The sequence below is a fragment of the Mus caroli genome, chromosome 12 (assembly GCF_900094665.2).
Source record: "Mus caroli chromosome 12, CAROLI_EIJ_v1.1, whole genome shotgun sequence".
NCBI classification, from domain to species: domain Eukaryota; kingdom Metazoa; phylum Chordata; class Mammalia; order Rodentia; family Muridae; genus Mus; species Mus caroli.
Window position 1 is genome coordinate 48,228,609 of NC_034581.1, and position 14,032 is coordinate 48,242,640.

A 14,032-nucleotide genomic window follows, 5' to 3' on the forward strand; every position below is an offset into this window, starting at 1 on the left:
AGTGGGTAAGAGCACCCGACTGCTCTTCCAAAGGTCCAGAGTTCAAATCCCAGCAACCACATGGTGGCTCACAACCATCCGTAACGAGATCTGGCATCCTTTCCTGGAGTGTCTGAAGACAGCTACAGTGTACTTACATATAATAAATAAATAAAAAAATCTTTAAAAAAAAGGAAAGTATAACTTAAAAAGTTAAATTGGGAAATAGTAAGAAGATCTGTTTGTGAGTGGCCAAGGGTGGTGATGTAGCCCTTTGACGAGGACAAGGGAGATAGACATAAACCATCCAACCCAGGATCTGTGGCCTCCAAAGCTTCGAGAAACACATTTCTATCACTCACAAGCTACTTAGCGATGATGTTTTATTCTAGCAGCCCCAACCAGACTGAGAGTTTCTGAAGTCTTGATCTTCCTCACACTGGAGTTACGATGACTTAGGTCTTTTGAGGACAGTTAAGGATTTGTAATGCACCCTGAGTTGTGAGAAGATGAAACAGTATTTCTGCAGATTCGAGGGAGCTGGACCTTGGAATTCGGGTTGATGCTCTTAATAATTTCGCTTTGGGGGTGTCTGATAAAAACTTTAGTCTCTTCTTTTTTATTTCTAGAGCTTATTTATTTTAATTTTATGGGTATGAGTGTTTTACCTGTGTGTATACACATGTGTGTGTGCGCGTGTATGTTCATGTGTGTACCTGGCACTCCCAGAGACCATTAGTAGACACTCAATCCAACCCCCGAAGCTGGACTTACAGACTACTAAGCCACCATATGGTGCTAGGAATTCAACCCAAGTCCTCCAGGAGACAGGCAGTAAGAGTGCTCTCAACAACCGAGCCCTATTTCCGGCTACACTTTTTTTTTTTAAAGTTATACATAATAAGGGAATATTTGGTCTTAGGAGAACTATAGGTGCTATGTCAGATATCTAAAGAGACAAAGCAAATTATCCTTCAGTGCAGACTGAGTATCATTGCTCCAAATAAGAGAGGGTTTTGGCCATAGTTGAGGAGGAAAAAGCTTATGAATGATGTAAATAGTGAACTCTCCTCCATGGGGTCCTGCACTAATGAAAGGTCTCTATGCCCATCCCCCAGACACTTATGCCTGAAATAGCACCACCATAGGGGGACTCACAGGCTTTATTTTCTTCAGTCTCCATGCCTAGTCACCAAGAGGTATCCATTCACAGTCACACTGTCTGGTGTTTCCTTCCGTGGTTTGGTGACAGTAGTATAAATTGACTCATCCAGCTATTCTGAGGGAAGAAAGCAGTTCTGTAGAGCCAAAAGATTTGGGATGCCAAACACACATGTTTAAAAATGGCTTTATCTCACCATTGGTTTGAATTTAGATTTTACTGTGGTAGACACAGTTTAGTATTTAACAGAGGACACACCCTCAGGAACTGAGCTCAGCGCACTCTCCCTCCGTCAGCTTATGCCTTCATCTCTCAGTACCATTGTGCAAGCCTGAAAGTGTTTCTTTCCAGGAAGTTGTTTATGTGGGTTTTCCAGTTGTTTCAGCACAAAGAATTTGTGGATATAAAGTTTCATCTATGATAAAGGTACCTTAAAACATGCTATATTTCTTTCTGATATAGAGATGGTTGTGCCCTTGGCAATGGGCAAAGAGACACCTTGTTGGTAGTGTTTTCCTTATGCCAGGGACAGAGCAGAAGGCAGCCTTTTTTTTTCTTTTTTTAATCCTAGCTTGATACCTGGCTTGGTGGCCCAAGCTGTCTTATGCGTAGGACTCACAAAATTCAAGTCAAATCCAGGCAGCACAGTGCAGCAGGAGGAAGATAAACAGAGACCGAAGACCATTGTGCCGTCCACAGACCTGCCCTCAGTGCACAGCACATGTGGGCCACAGACGCCCGCTTGTAACCACTCCACACAACATAGATGGAGGATGTCACTCAGAGTTGGCGGCCATGTGTCCAGGCTGCAGCAGGAGTCACCACAATGTTTGGTCAGAGGAAAGAGAAAGAGAAGTAGAGCAGCTTGAGCATAATGAAGAGAGATGAAACTGGAGACTGGAGGGTGGAGAGGAGTGGCCAGCTGTGAGCCAGCCCTGCCCCCTGGGGCCTTGATGAAGTCCCAGCTTACGCTGCCACAGAGGGCCATGTCTGGGTCTGTGGCTTTGTAGCAGCTGGTGTCGACAATGTCAGTGTTCATGCCTCACTGGAGAACATGGGGATTCCCTGGTTGGGGCAGTCCGTGGGGACTACGTAAATATCCAAGGACTGTGCATAGCTGGCCCTGCCCCTCACTGGATGCAACACTCTGGAGAGCTGGCCCTATCTCTCACTGCTGACAGCATCTGGGGAAGCGGGGCCTGCACCTTGCCCAAGCAGCACAGCGGAGCTGGCCCTTGTGACTGGGGTATGGCTGAGCTGCCCGGAGGGTAAGAGTATAGGAGAGCCAACCTCACCACTTCCACTTGTCTGCCATGGGGTGGCACAGGCGCAGGGGTGATTTCCCCCTCCCTTCTGCTCTCCCACGTGCTACAGTCAATGAGGGGGCAGGGATAGTCCTCCCACCTATTGCTGCTAACGAGGGGGAAAGGGAGAGGGCATCACCCATGCTCCCACAGCACCTCACACCAGCTCTCCCACACTTCCACCCTCCAGGATGGCTCACGCGTACCTCCTCCACTAGGGCCAGCTCTACTGTGGTGCCCAAAGGTCAGGGTTCGCTCTTTAGAGTCCTGCTGCTGGTGAAGGGCAGAGCTGGCTCAGGCAAGTTCAGAGTTCACGACCGGTGAGCATATAATACTGAATACTGATGGTATCACAGAAACCAGGGATCTCAGACCAGACTGACGATGTTCATGGCAATGATCATTTACAAGTAAAGATGTGTGGACAAAGGGATAGACTGTGGGTCACACCACGGCACACTACAGCTTCCATAAAGAGATGGGTATTTTTTATGCTTTGTTTTGTCGTTGTTTGTTTATCTGTGTTAAGTTTGATTGGGGGTAGGTTGCAAGGGTGGATACGAGGGGACGGAGAGATGAGCCGGACTAGGGTGCCTGATGGGAAACTCACAAGGAACCAATAAAAAGTTTAAAAAAGTGTTGTACAAAATCAAGTCAAATGACATTCCCGATCCCCACCCACCCCCCGGCCGTGTTCTGTAGTGAGAACGTCTACTGACCATGTAGTGTTTAGTCATTTAGACTTCCGATCTGTGTTCACATTCTTATTGATACAGCCTTTATTGACTATTATATGTGACCAGTTATCTTACCTCACAGAATATTTTGGAGTTAATATATAAAGAATTAAGTTTTTATATTCAGGTTTTTGGGGTTTTTTTGGTTGATTGATGATTCAATAATGCATTCAAGGAGTCAAAATTCTTAAGGTGGTAAGCAGGATGGCTTCCCATGGGAAGGTGCCTTGCCTGTTACTCCTAAGACACAGTCCTCTCTCCAGGGGCAATTGCTGCCAGTCTCCTCCTAGAGGGAATGCATCTAGCCATGCGCCTCAGCACAGAAGCGAGCTGTAGCATCACTGAGCCTGTGGGAGGAACAGATCCCAGTTACCCAGTCTCTGTCCTCTTACAACAACGATCCCAGCAAAGGAGCCTCTAGCTAGTGACTGTGTCCACTCCAAACTGAGAGACTCATCATCCTAGAGGAGTATATCATACCTCAGTCTGCCCATCTTAGTGCTTCCAATACTTGTAGTCATATAAGATGTATCTTTGTGTATTTGGCTTCTTTTGTTCAAATGTTTATGGTTTATAAAGTTTATCAAATGCCCCCCGTTGAACATACTGAGACCATATGATTAATCATTTTTTAAAATATTAAGCCAACCTTAGTTCCCAGAATGAATGTATCCAATTTTTATGTATATGTATATGTGTGTGTGTGTGTGTGTGTGTGTGTGTGTGTGTGTGTGTGTGTGTGTGTGTGCGTGTGTATTATTGGATTCATTTGGTAAGGAATTTGGTAAATCTATTTCTGATTTATCCCTATACCTCTAATCCTTTCTCTCTGAAAAGCCTGGATTTTTTCCACTATCCCACCTTCGTGGTGGGCTCTGAGCTTGTTTATTTTTCTCCCTCTAGCTTTGGAGTCTATTTTAACTTTGTCTCAGCCTCCCAACCTCTCAGTTGTGCTTATGAATCTGTATGAGAAGATGGTGACAGTGCCCTCCCTCTGAGTTCCGTTCTGGGTGGGATCTTAAATTCTGGATTCTGCTCTACTCTGGAAGCGGCTCTCTGATGCCTTCAGACTGATTGGTTTTCTAGCTTTCTAGTTTCCCTTAGTGTGGTAGCTGGTGTCCATAAGCTAGTCTGTCATAACCAGAAATAAAAATAACATGGAAATGGAAAGCTGGTCTTCTGTCAGAGCACCATAGTCTTGTCAGAGGATAATAAGTCCACTTTAAGCCCATGTCTCTGGGAGGAGCAAAGGACCTCGAATCCTCCAAGTCCTCTTGCTGGGATGCCATTAGAAAGCGTCCTTCCTCAATTGCTTTGTGCCTCAGGCCAGATCCTTCTTTCTGGGGTACCCAGTCACTCGTGACAGGAAATGAGGAACTCTATTCACAGCTTCTCTGCCTGTTCCCACACTAGAGCCCATCAGTCACTGAATCACGCCTTTTGTAGTTCCCTGGTGGTTTCATTCTGTTTTGTTTCAATAAATTTGTTCACTTTGTCTCAGTCCCACCGCCTTACCATGGGCCCAACTGTGGTAGCTGTTTGCATTATTGAAAAGACTCCACTCCCACTCCCTGTCAAGACAAGGAAAGGTCTTTCAAAACTGTGAACCAGACCTAAGCCTTCAGCACTGTGTTTAAATCCAAGAGCAGCTCTCTGTGGCCCTCTGTCTAGCAACTGCCTATATTGTACACATGCCCTTGCAGCATCTACTGCAGCCAGACTTTTTGTGCTATGGGTACTGAGAGATCTCTCTGCCTCTGCTCAGGGACTGTCCCCTTCTGGCCTGTGACTAAGGATGGCCTTCTAGGTTTGTTTCCTCTACATTAAGAGGAAATTGAGTTGGAAGATTTCCAGTTCAGAGGACTTTGTGATTCTGAGCCATTGGCTTAAAATGTATCATTGTAAGAACTAGGCTTATGTCTACAGCAATCTCTATACTGGGTTGTAAGCATTGCATAGCGTGAGCTGTTCTGGTTTGACTTTTGTTGCTGTGACAAGAACAACTCTGACCAAAAGTAGCTCAGGGATTTATTTACACTCACAATTCAGATTAGGGTCCATTCCATGGGAAGTCCAGGCAGGAACTCCACAGCCGGTGTTTTGGTAGCCCATAGAGCTTTATCTCCAACTGAGAAATTCATTTCACAGGCAAAGAAGCAGACAGAATGAAGCCAGCTCCCACCCCACTAGCTTCCTATCCAGGTCAGGATGGCCCCCTGGGATGGGCATCTCCTCTTGTTCTCTGGCTTACAGGCCTCACAGTCTGCAGCTTCTCTCCAGTGCTCTCCTACCGGCTGGCCGCTGTGGAGCTCTTATTCCTTCTGAGGCTGACACACTGCTTGGCCAAGCAGGCAACTTCCTTTTGGGAACTGTTTATCTCTAAGGTCCCTGAGGACTGAAACAAAATTCTTTTCATTTTAGAATTTCTCTGAAGTGAATATAGAGCTTAGTATATAATGAATGTTGAACTAATTAACTTATATTCAAATGAATGCATGCTTTCTATTGAATGCTAGTCAAGAAATGGAATTTTCATATAGAGATCTTAAATGTATTAGCCTTGTATCTGAAGCACCAAATACACACGCGCGCGTGCTGCACACACACACACACACACACACACACAGAGAAAGAGAGAGAGAGAGAGAGAGAGAGAGAGAGAGAGAGAGAGAGAATCCCTAACTTGAAAATTTAAAATATGTAGTATTCCAAAGAGTGAAACTTTTTGACTGCCAATATCTTGTCAGAAGTGGAAAATCCTACACTACACTTGAACTCACGTGATGGTTGCAATAAAAACACAGGCATGGTAAAAATAACATATATGGTTACCTTTGAGCTATGTATACAAGATATACATGAAACCCGGATGGGTTTCTTCCCCAAAATATCTTATTGTGCACATAGAAATATTCTAAAATCCAAATGAATCTACAGACCAAGATACTTCTAGTCTAATGCAGTTTAGATCATGAAAACTCAATCTACATAAATATTTGGGGTATGGCTAACTAACAGAAAATTATATTTACATGTTTCTTAGATTCCATAAGGAATATGTAACTTCTCAACTATGCATAGCTTTTTCCAGACTGATGCCAGTACTTGGTTCTGGTTAGAAAATCCTGTCTTGATTTTGCCATCTTTCTTCTTTTGAGCTAGCAAGAGTTGACAGCTATTTAAATAAAAATTAAAAATAGTACATGTCCTGTTTGTTCCTGCCAGAATGTTAAGTGACCATGACCACAGAACTGAAACTGTGCTCTGTCTCTCCCTCTGTCCCTCCGTCCCTCTGTCCCTCCACCCCTCCCTCCCATTGTTAGTTTGAATTTAGGTTGCCCTGTGATAGACAGAGTTTAGTACTCAGCAGACAGAGGACACACTCTCAGGAGCTGAGCTCAGTGCACTCCCCTCCATCAGCTCAGGTTGATCCTTCTTACTCTCCTTCATCTCCCAGTACCATCTGCACAAGCCTCAATGTGCTTCTGGCCAGGAATGTGCCTATGTGTTTTTCCAGTTGTTTCTATACAGAGAATGAATGCTTGGAAACATTTGTCTATGACAAATGTATCTTAAAATGTGTTATTTTTTTCTGATATAACAACCAACAGTCAAGTAACATTTTTTAAATATTCTGTAGTGAGAACTTCAATTGCCTAGTATATATAGATAGGAGGTAAAGAGACCATTGAGATGACATGGCATATCTCTACCCTATATCTATATCATCTACATCTATCTAATATGCTGTCAAATAGAGGAGAGTGACAATAAAGAAATTAAGGGGTCTCCTAGCTTTCTAGATGTCATGACCACTTCTGTAGCAAATATGCTTTTCTTTTCGTTACTTGGGAAAGATTTTCAAGTAATTCAGAAGTGTCACCAGGGTACACCATTAGTGTGTGATAATCCTCCTTATGAGGTGGCTTTGACTCTATCTACCTTTCTGTGTGGTGGTCATCACCAATGGAAGAATTTCAGCTCGTGGAAAATGACTTTGTCAGGAAGAGAATAAAGTGAGAGGCCTCAGGCAGGGTCACTCAAGTCTTATCATCGGGCCTGACAGACTAGAAACGCTCTGGACCGATGACCTGGGAATCGGCTTTAAGTGAGCCACATTTGCATGGAAGCTTGGCCATGCCTGCGGCTTACTCTGGATAATGTACATGCCACCTCAGGACTACTCGTCACCTCAACTAGTAGCAGGCTAAGTAGAATTTGCTTTGAACCTCAGTGTAGCCTTCTTTCCCAGCAATTCTGTAGCACTCTAGAGCTCCTCCACTCAGCAAACCTTTATTATCACCCACGAAGGGCACAGGGCCACTTTAAAGCAGCCCTGCAGAAAGGAACTGGACACAGCAAGGGTCAACTAGAGTTGCTTGTTCTGAGTGTGGGCTACGGGGTGAAGAGACTATTGAGATGTCAGAAGAAGCAGAGATGGGGCTCACAGAAGACTAAGTATTCTTCAGGCAAGGAGGGGTGAGTGGTGGGGTGCTTGAGAGAGCCAGCGTGAGGGAAAGAAAGTTCCCCCTTTAGGGGAATACTGGGATGAGTCACTTCTAGCTTTTATTTAAGCTTCTTTGACAATGAAGCTGACTGGTTCTCAGCAGACCTCTAGTCAGAAAATTCTAACTTCTGCTTACTCCTCTGGAACATTCACCCTCTCTCCTGGGGCCCGGTGTTTGTGGAAGCCATGAGTGGGGTGTTTATGAAAAAGCTGGAAGCTTTGTGAGCACACGCCACATGTCTAGGAGCAAGAATGTTCAGCACTGCCAAGGATAGACACTGGTAAGGGGGCACCATGCCCTTCCCTTCCACAGTCTCTTGGTTATTTCTTTCCTAAGACCCACATTTATAGAACAGTCATGCTAGCCAGTAGGTGGGTCAGTATGTAGTTTATGACAAATGGCATGCTTTGTGGATATCTGTCAAAATCTAGCAGCAAACTTTCATAATTGTGAAACATATTTATAGTATATTGTATTTCTAGCTGTCTCTGGAGGGTCTGAACAATCTACATAGGATTCTGAGCAGTTTCCTTGTGCAGCAGAGCACTGTGTGATGTGTACTGCCAGCAAGAATCAAACCATTTCTCCACACAGCTGTCCAAGACACTCACATGCTCTTCTTGGCTTCTGTGTTCTGACAGTGCAGGCAGTTAGCAAATCTGTAACTGTGGTCTGCCTCCTGGGCTGAGCTCCCTGTCGGTATTTAGAGATGTGGGTAATCCTGGTGTTTCTTCTGAGCTGAAAATGCAGTGTTGTGCAGAAGAAACACCACACCAACAGACCATACGAACAGTAAGCTTTGCACACAAGCTTCTAGTGTAACCAAGCAACTGACACATTAGACAGACTTTGCCATCAGCGTGCATTCTCAGGGAACTTAGGTCAGTGCCTAAAATAACCCTGCTAATTGTGAGGGGCACATGTGGGATGAAATTCCAGTTAGCAGTCTGTGAGCTGAGTGACTGTGCATCTGAAACCTCACTGTCATTACAGTTCACTGCAAGCCTCTAAAGCAGTTAGGCCCACAGCTCTTGGCCTGTCCAGGTATGGAAAGAAAGTCATATTCTCTGTTTGTAAAGCTGGTTAACCGGTGACAGCCGGTCGAAAACCAAATCGACTTGAGTCACCCGATCTGGGCTTTCTCTCTGCTGCTTCTTGCTTGTTGTATGGTGGAGTAACTGCAGAGTGGATGGCTTGGCCAAAGGACAGGAAACTGCAGCAACCTGTTTAGGACATTGCCACACACCGGACTTCTTCATTCAGGTAGGCTGGGGGGTGGGGGTGGGGTGGGGAACTCTTTATAATGAACAGAAGTCATTGAACCATTCATTGAACCAGAGCCCCAAGTGTCTCTCCCACACATGCATAACTGTTTTGATGGGCTCTGTGTTACACTCCCTAGCTAGGCAATATGCTTTTAAAAAAAAAAGTCTCCATAGTGTTGTCAAGAACCTACATCTAGATCCTAGGAGGTAAGGGAGGCTAAGGAATTTGTTCAGCTTATAATAAAAGTCTTTTGAAGACTGGCCTTCCTCTCTTTTGTTTTATTTCCCTTATTCCAGTTGCAAAAGAAAGGCTTGGAATCTGTGGGAGACGATGGAAAAAAGGTTAATGCCCTTCATTTCAGAGCAAGTGGTGTTTACACATTAAGAACAGGACCCAGACTGATGAACGTAATTACTGCGCTTTCCATACACCCCCACCCTGCTGTTGGGCCCATCAGCGTAACATGCACACTGCTCTGCTTACCCTAACTGTGCTGACCTGGCTTATACATTCAGGTTCGCTTTAACTCTCAAGTATCTGGCATGAAAACAGGTATATAAATACTGTCAAAGATACTTCGAAACTATATATATGTGTGTGTGTGTGTGTATATATATATATCCCTTATATCACAATACATATATCGTTTTGTAACTGGTGTAATTTAGCATGTACTTGGACCGCTGATCGCTTTTCTAGAATCCACTCACAGTGAATAGCAGTCAACACTTAGCTTGATGGAACTTTGTTTTGAGAATTTCATGCAGCCCAAGCGGGCTTCAAACTGTCTGAAGATGACGATGGCCTTCAACTCTGGATGCACTTGTGTGTCTCCACCTCACTGTTCGAGAGATGGTTATTCACGTTACTGAAAGGTTAGTCTTGAAGTTCTGACAATTATATGAAGAGAGGAGTATTCTAGGAGTTAAGTGTAAGGGTTACTAGTTAAAAATGGGGCCGTCAGCAGTTGTTTTCTGTAAGCCAATTGCCTGTGGAGGGGTGATACCTCTTTTGTTTGTTCTAGCTTAAAATTATTACTTAAGTATATGTGTATGCATGCATGTGTGCATGCATGTGTGTGTGTGTGTTGGATGCACATGTGTGCAGTACCTGAAGAAACCAGTAGAGGGTGCTGGACCCCTGAGCTGTAGTTATTAGTCCCCTAACCCCACTCCCACCATGTGGGTGTTGGTAATTGCTCCAGGCCTCTGCAAGAGAAGCAGGAACTGTCTACTGCTGAGCCCGTCCCTCCAGCCCCTGGGTTATGGCTTTCTTTCTTGCTTCGGCTTTTTTGTTTGGACTTTTGGAAGAAATTATTTCTGTGTCTGGTGTTTATCAGCTGCAGTCACTGTCCTTGAAGGCTAGGTTGATGTTTAGTACGGCATAGGGTACCTCTCAGGAGGTTCATGTGATATAAAGATGCTACAGACTAGACTTTAGCAGCAGTAGAGGGGAATGTTTTACTTAACCATGCAGAGATGCTTTCTCATTTACATTTCAGCTATTTTCTTTGATGCATGGGTTATTTTTTAAAGTATTATTTACTTTCTAAATATTTGGGGATTTCCAGAAGTCTTCATTATTATTTCTATTGTCTTATTCTAATTCAATTGCATCACATTAAGATGGCATATGTATTGTGGCTTAAATCTTTTAAATCATCTAAGAGTGATTTTGTGATTATCATCTATTCTGTAGGAGTTGTCACTTGAAAAAGTATGAATGGCACTGTTGTCTGGGAGGACCACTTGACTCTGTAATTGACTTAATGTCAAACTAGTTGCTAGTTTGTTAAACATTTTCTTTACCTATATCTTTGTGTGTATTTTCCTCATGCCCTATTGAGAGAAGTGCATAGACGTTGACCTTGTAACTATAAATCTGTCTGTTTCTCCTTGGAGTCCCACTGCTAGTTGTTTTATTTTGAAGCTCCACATCGGGGCATGAGCTTAGCCATATATGTTCTTGATGAATTTGTTTTTTTATCATTATGAAATGAGTCTTTTTATCTCCAGGTATATTCTTTTTGATGAATGTTTTTCTGATATTATATAGCCATTCCTGCTTTTCCTTCAAGTATTTCTCCTTTAAGAAGTTTTGATAAAAGCTACCTACAAAAAATAACATACATTTTATTTATTAACATATTTATTTGATTATTAATGTATAAGGACAATTCACAGATAGCATTCATATGTCCTATAATTTCACATTACAGTGCTAGAGCTCAGATAGCCAGGCTTCTCCCTCATCATTTATTTTATCAATGGCAACCTTCCTTATACATGATACTTAAATTCATATATTTAACACTTAGCATGCAGTGAACACTGGCCAATCAGAATGACTGTCAGCTGTTAAAAACAGGTGCATGCTTGACTGTGTAACAACTGCAGTCCTCTGGGTTAGGAGTAGGCACTGTTTTCAGTCTTTTATATATAGTTCTACCATCTGTAGACAGTGTGAAGAGAATGAACCTCACCACTCAGAATTCTTAGAGCGCCTCAGTGACCCAGGAAACAGGCATGCTAGCATCTTAGGGAAGCTTTGTATTACAGGAAAATCCCATAAGCAGTCTTTAAAGCTTCATTTTAGATTTTGCCTGTTCGTTTATTACTAGTTGGTCATTGAGGCCCATCTGTGTATCGACCACGGGCATTCTGATGAACTGTGTGGTCCCAACCTTAAAAAGCCATTGAAGCACAAGAGAGAGAACTCTAGGACATCCGGGATGTGGTAGGGCAGTGGAATGTGCATATGAGGACATCCTGTGCCTTACAGGATCTTTCAGGATGAAAAAAAAAAACCCAACAGGAACTTAGCTCACTTTTTCCCAAAATGTGGCAAAATCTATAACTATATACCTTGTTTCTTATTCCAGATATTTAACTTTCATTGTAACCAGAACACTGCACCCTGTATTTGTGTCAGTACACACCTGGGGTTTATTAGAGCTGGAACTCTGCTTTTGTGCTCTAGTTAGCACATACTTCCCAGAGGAGTGAGGGATGCTTCACTCACTGTTGACATCCAGTCAACACTTTTTGAATGACTGACTGACTGACTGACTGACTGAATGAATGAATATTTGCCTTTGTGCAAACATGGAAAAAGAAGGGTAAAGATAGGACCATTGTTGAGCTCTATCACAGGCTGGCTATTAGTCACAGGAAGTGAGTGCCACCAGGTGTCAGACCTCTCACCATCCTCAGGGATGCTCTCTCAGGCTCTAGGAGTTAGCTGTGGGGAGACAGCTACAAGGCTACAGCAACAGAATGATTTCGCTTCTGCCCGCTGATAATGGAACAAGTGCTTCAGAGTGAAATAACACTGGGCACCTCAAGTCAATTCCTTCTCACACAAGTAGCCTCAGAAACATGAGCACTGGAGTGAGGTGGTTGTAGTTGCCATGGAGACCAGGATAGCAACAAGAGGTCAGGGTTGGGAGGCCAGACTTGTGTAATTATGCCAGTGGTTAATAGGAATCTTCTTTTATGAAAAAGATATATGCATACATGTATGTATGTGTGTATGTATGTATGTGTGTATGTATGTATGTATGTATGTATGTATGTATGTATGTATGTATGTATGATGTATTTAATCTGCATACACACCCGCATGCCAGAAGAAGGCATCAGATCCCATTACAGATGCTTGTGAGCCACCATGTGATCGCTGAGAATTGAACTCAGGACCTCTAAAAGAGCAGCCAGTGCTCCTAACCCCTGAGTTATCTCTTCAGCCCAACAGGAATATATTTTTAAAGAATTTATTTTCATTTCATGTGCATTTAAGTTTTGCCTGCATGTATGTCTGAGTAAGAGTGTCAGACTCCCTAGAACTAGAGTTCCAGACAGCTGTGAGCTACCATGCTGGTGCTGGGAATTGATCCTGGGTCCATTCGGAAGAGCAGCTAGTGCTCTTAACCACTAAGCCCCATGTTAGGAGGAATCTTAATGCCACATAGAAGGTAGTTATTAGGAGTCTAATGCCATATAGGAGGTAATTAGTAGGGGGTCTTAATGCCATATAGAAGTTAGTTAGTAGGAGTCTAATGCCATATAGAAGTTAGTTAGTAGGAGTCTAATGCCATATAGGAAGTAATTAGTAGGGATTTTAATGCCATTTAGGAGGGAGTTGCTGGTTAAATCACTTTATACATCTTCCTTCTTTTTTGCCTTTCTCTTGTCAAAGTATTTTGGAATGTCTTAAGTCAGCATAGTCTGGGAAGGTAAGAGTCTTCAAAAACTGCTCACTTTATTTTTCCGAATAGTCTATGTGTAGATTGTGTATTCATCTGTCTATTAAAGCATAGGTCTACTTGGGCGTGGTGGCATTTCCTGTATTACCAACATTTAGAAGGCTGAGGCAGAAAGATTGCTGCAAATTCAAGACCAACTGGGTTCTATATCCAGTTCCACATAAATGTGAATACAGAACAACCCAGGATGGGACGATTCTTCAGAAATAATATTTGGTGGAAAAGCAATACAAAGGGGTCTATTCTGTATGCTTATATTTCCATTAAGACCAAACAGGAACGCTTGTATTGTTTGATTTAGGACTGGATACCAAGTAACTGAAATGACTACCAAGAAGAAAAGAAGGAATGGTTATAATAATTAATAGTCTTGCTCTTTTCCAGCCAGAGGGGCTTGTGGGAAGGTTCACATTCTTCATCAGAGTGGTAGTCCACAAAGTTCATTGTACAATTATGTGCTGTGAATGGATTTTTGGTTTATGAACTTCTAGATGGGTAATCTGTATTTTAAAACACAAAGTTTAGCACTCATGAGAAAAAAGAACAACAAAAGGAAAGAAGGAAGTCTTATTGCATTCACTTGTTTGTCTTGTTACTGTTTGACTTACATTGCTTTATTTTTTCGTGATGGAGGTCACCTAAGCCTCATGCATCACGGCTAGCCCTGCACCACTGCTCTCCTGTCCCCTAGGGAGTGCCTCATGCATGCACAGCTATCCCTGCACCACTGCTCTCCTGTCCCCTAGGACCTCATGCATGCACGGCTAGCCCTGCACCACTGCTCTCCTGTCCCCTAGGGAGTGCCTCATGCA

The 14,032-nt window shown here is 43.2% G+C and overlaps 1 protein-coding gene across 9 annotated transcripts in view; it reads left to right on the forward strand.

Annotated features, from left to right (window-relative positions):
- Akap6 (A-kinase anchoring protein 6) overlaps window positions 1-14,032 on the forward strand; it is a 432,222-nt gene that overhangs the window by 143,086 nt on the left and 275,104 nt on the right. The window contains exons 1-2 of one of the 9 annotated variants that reach the window (XM_029484608.1): window positions 8,820-8,953; window positions 9,253-9,363. The exons of 6 other annotated variants lie outside the window; for them this stretch is intronic. In XM_029484608.1, coding sequence (XP_029340468.1) covers window positions 9,358-9,363 — 6 coding nt within the window. In that variant the 5' untranslated portion in view covers window positions 8,820-8,953; window positions 9,253-9,357. Of the gene's footprint in view, window positions 1-8,819; window positions 8,954-9,252; window positions 9,364-14,032 lie in introns of those variants that run through there. 2 more of the 9 variants (XM_029484609.1, XM_029484610.1) reach the window with 2 other exon arrangements.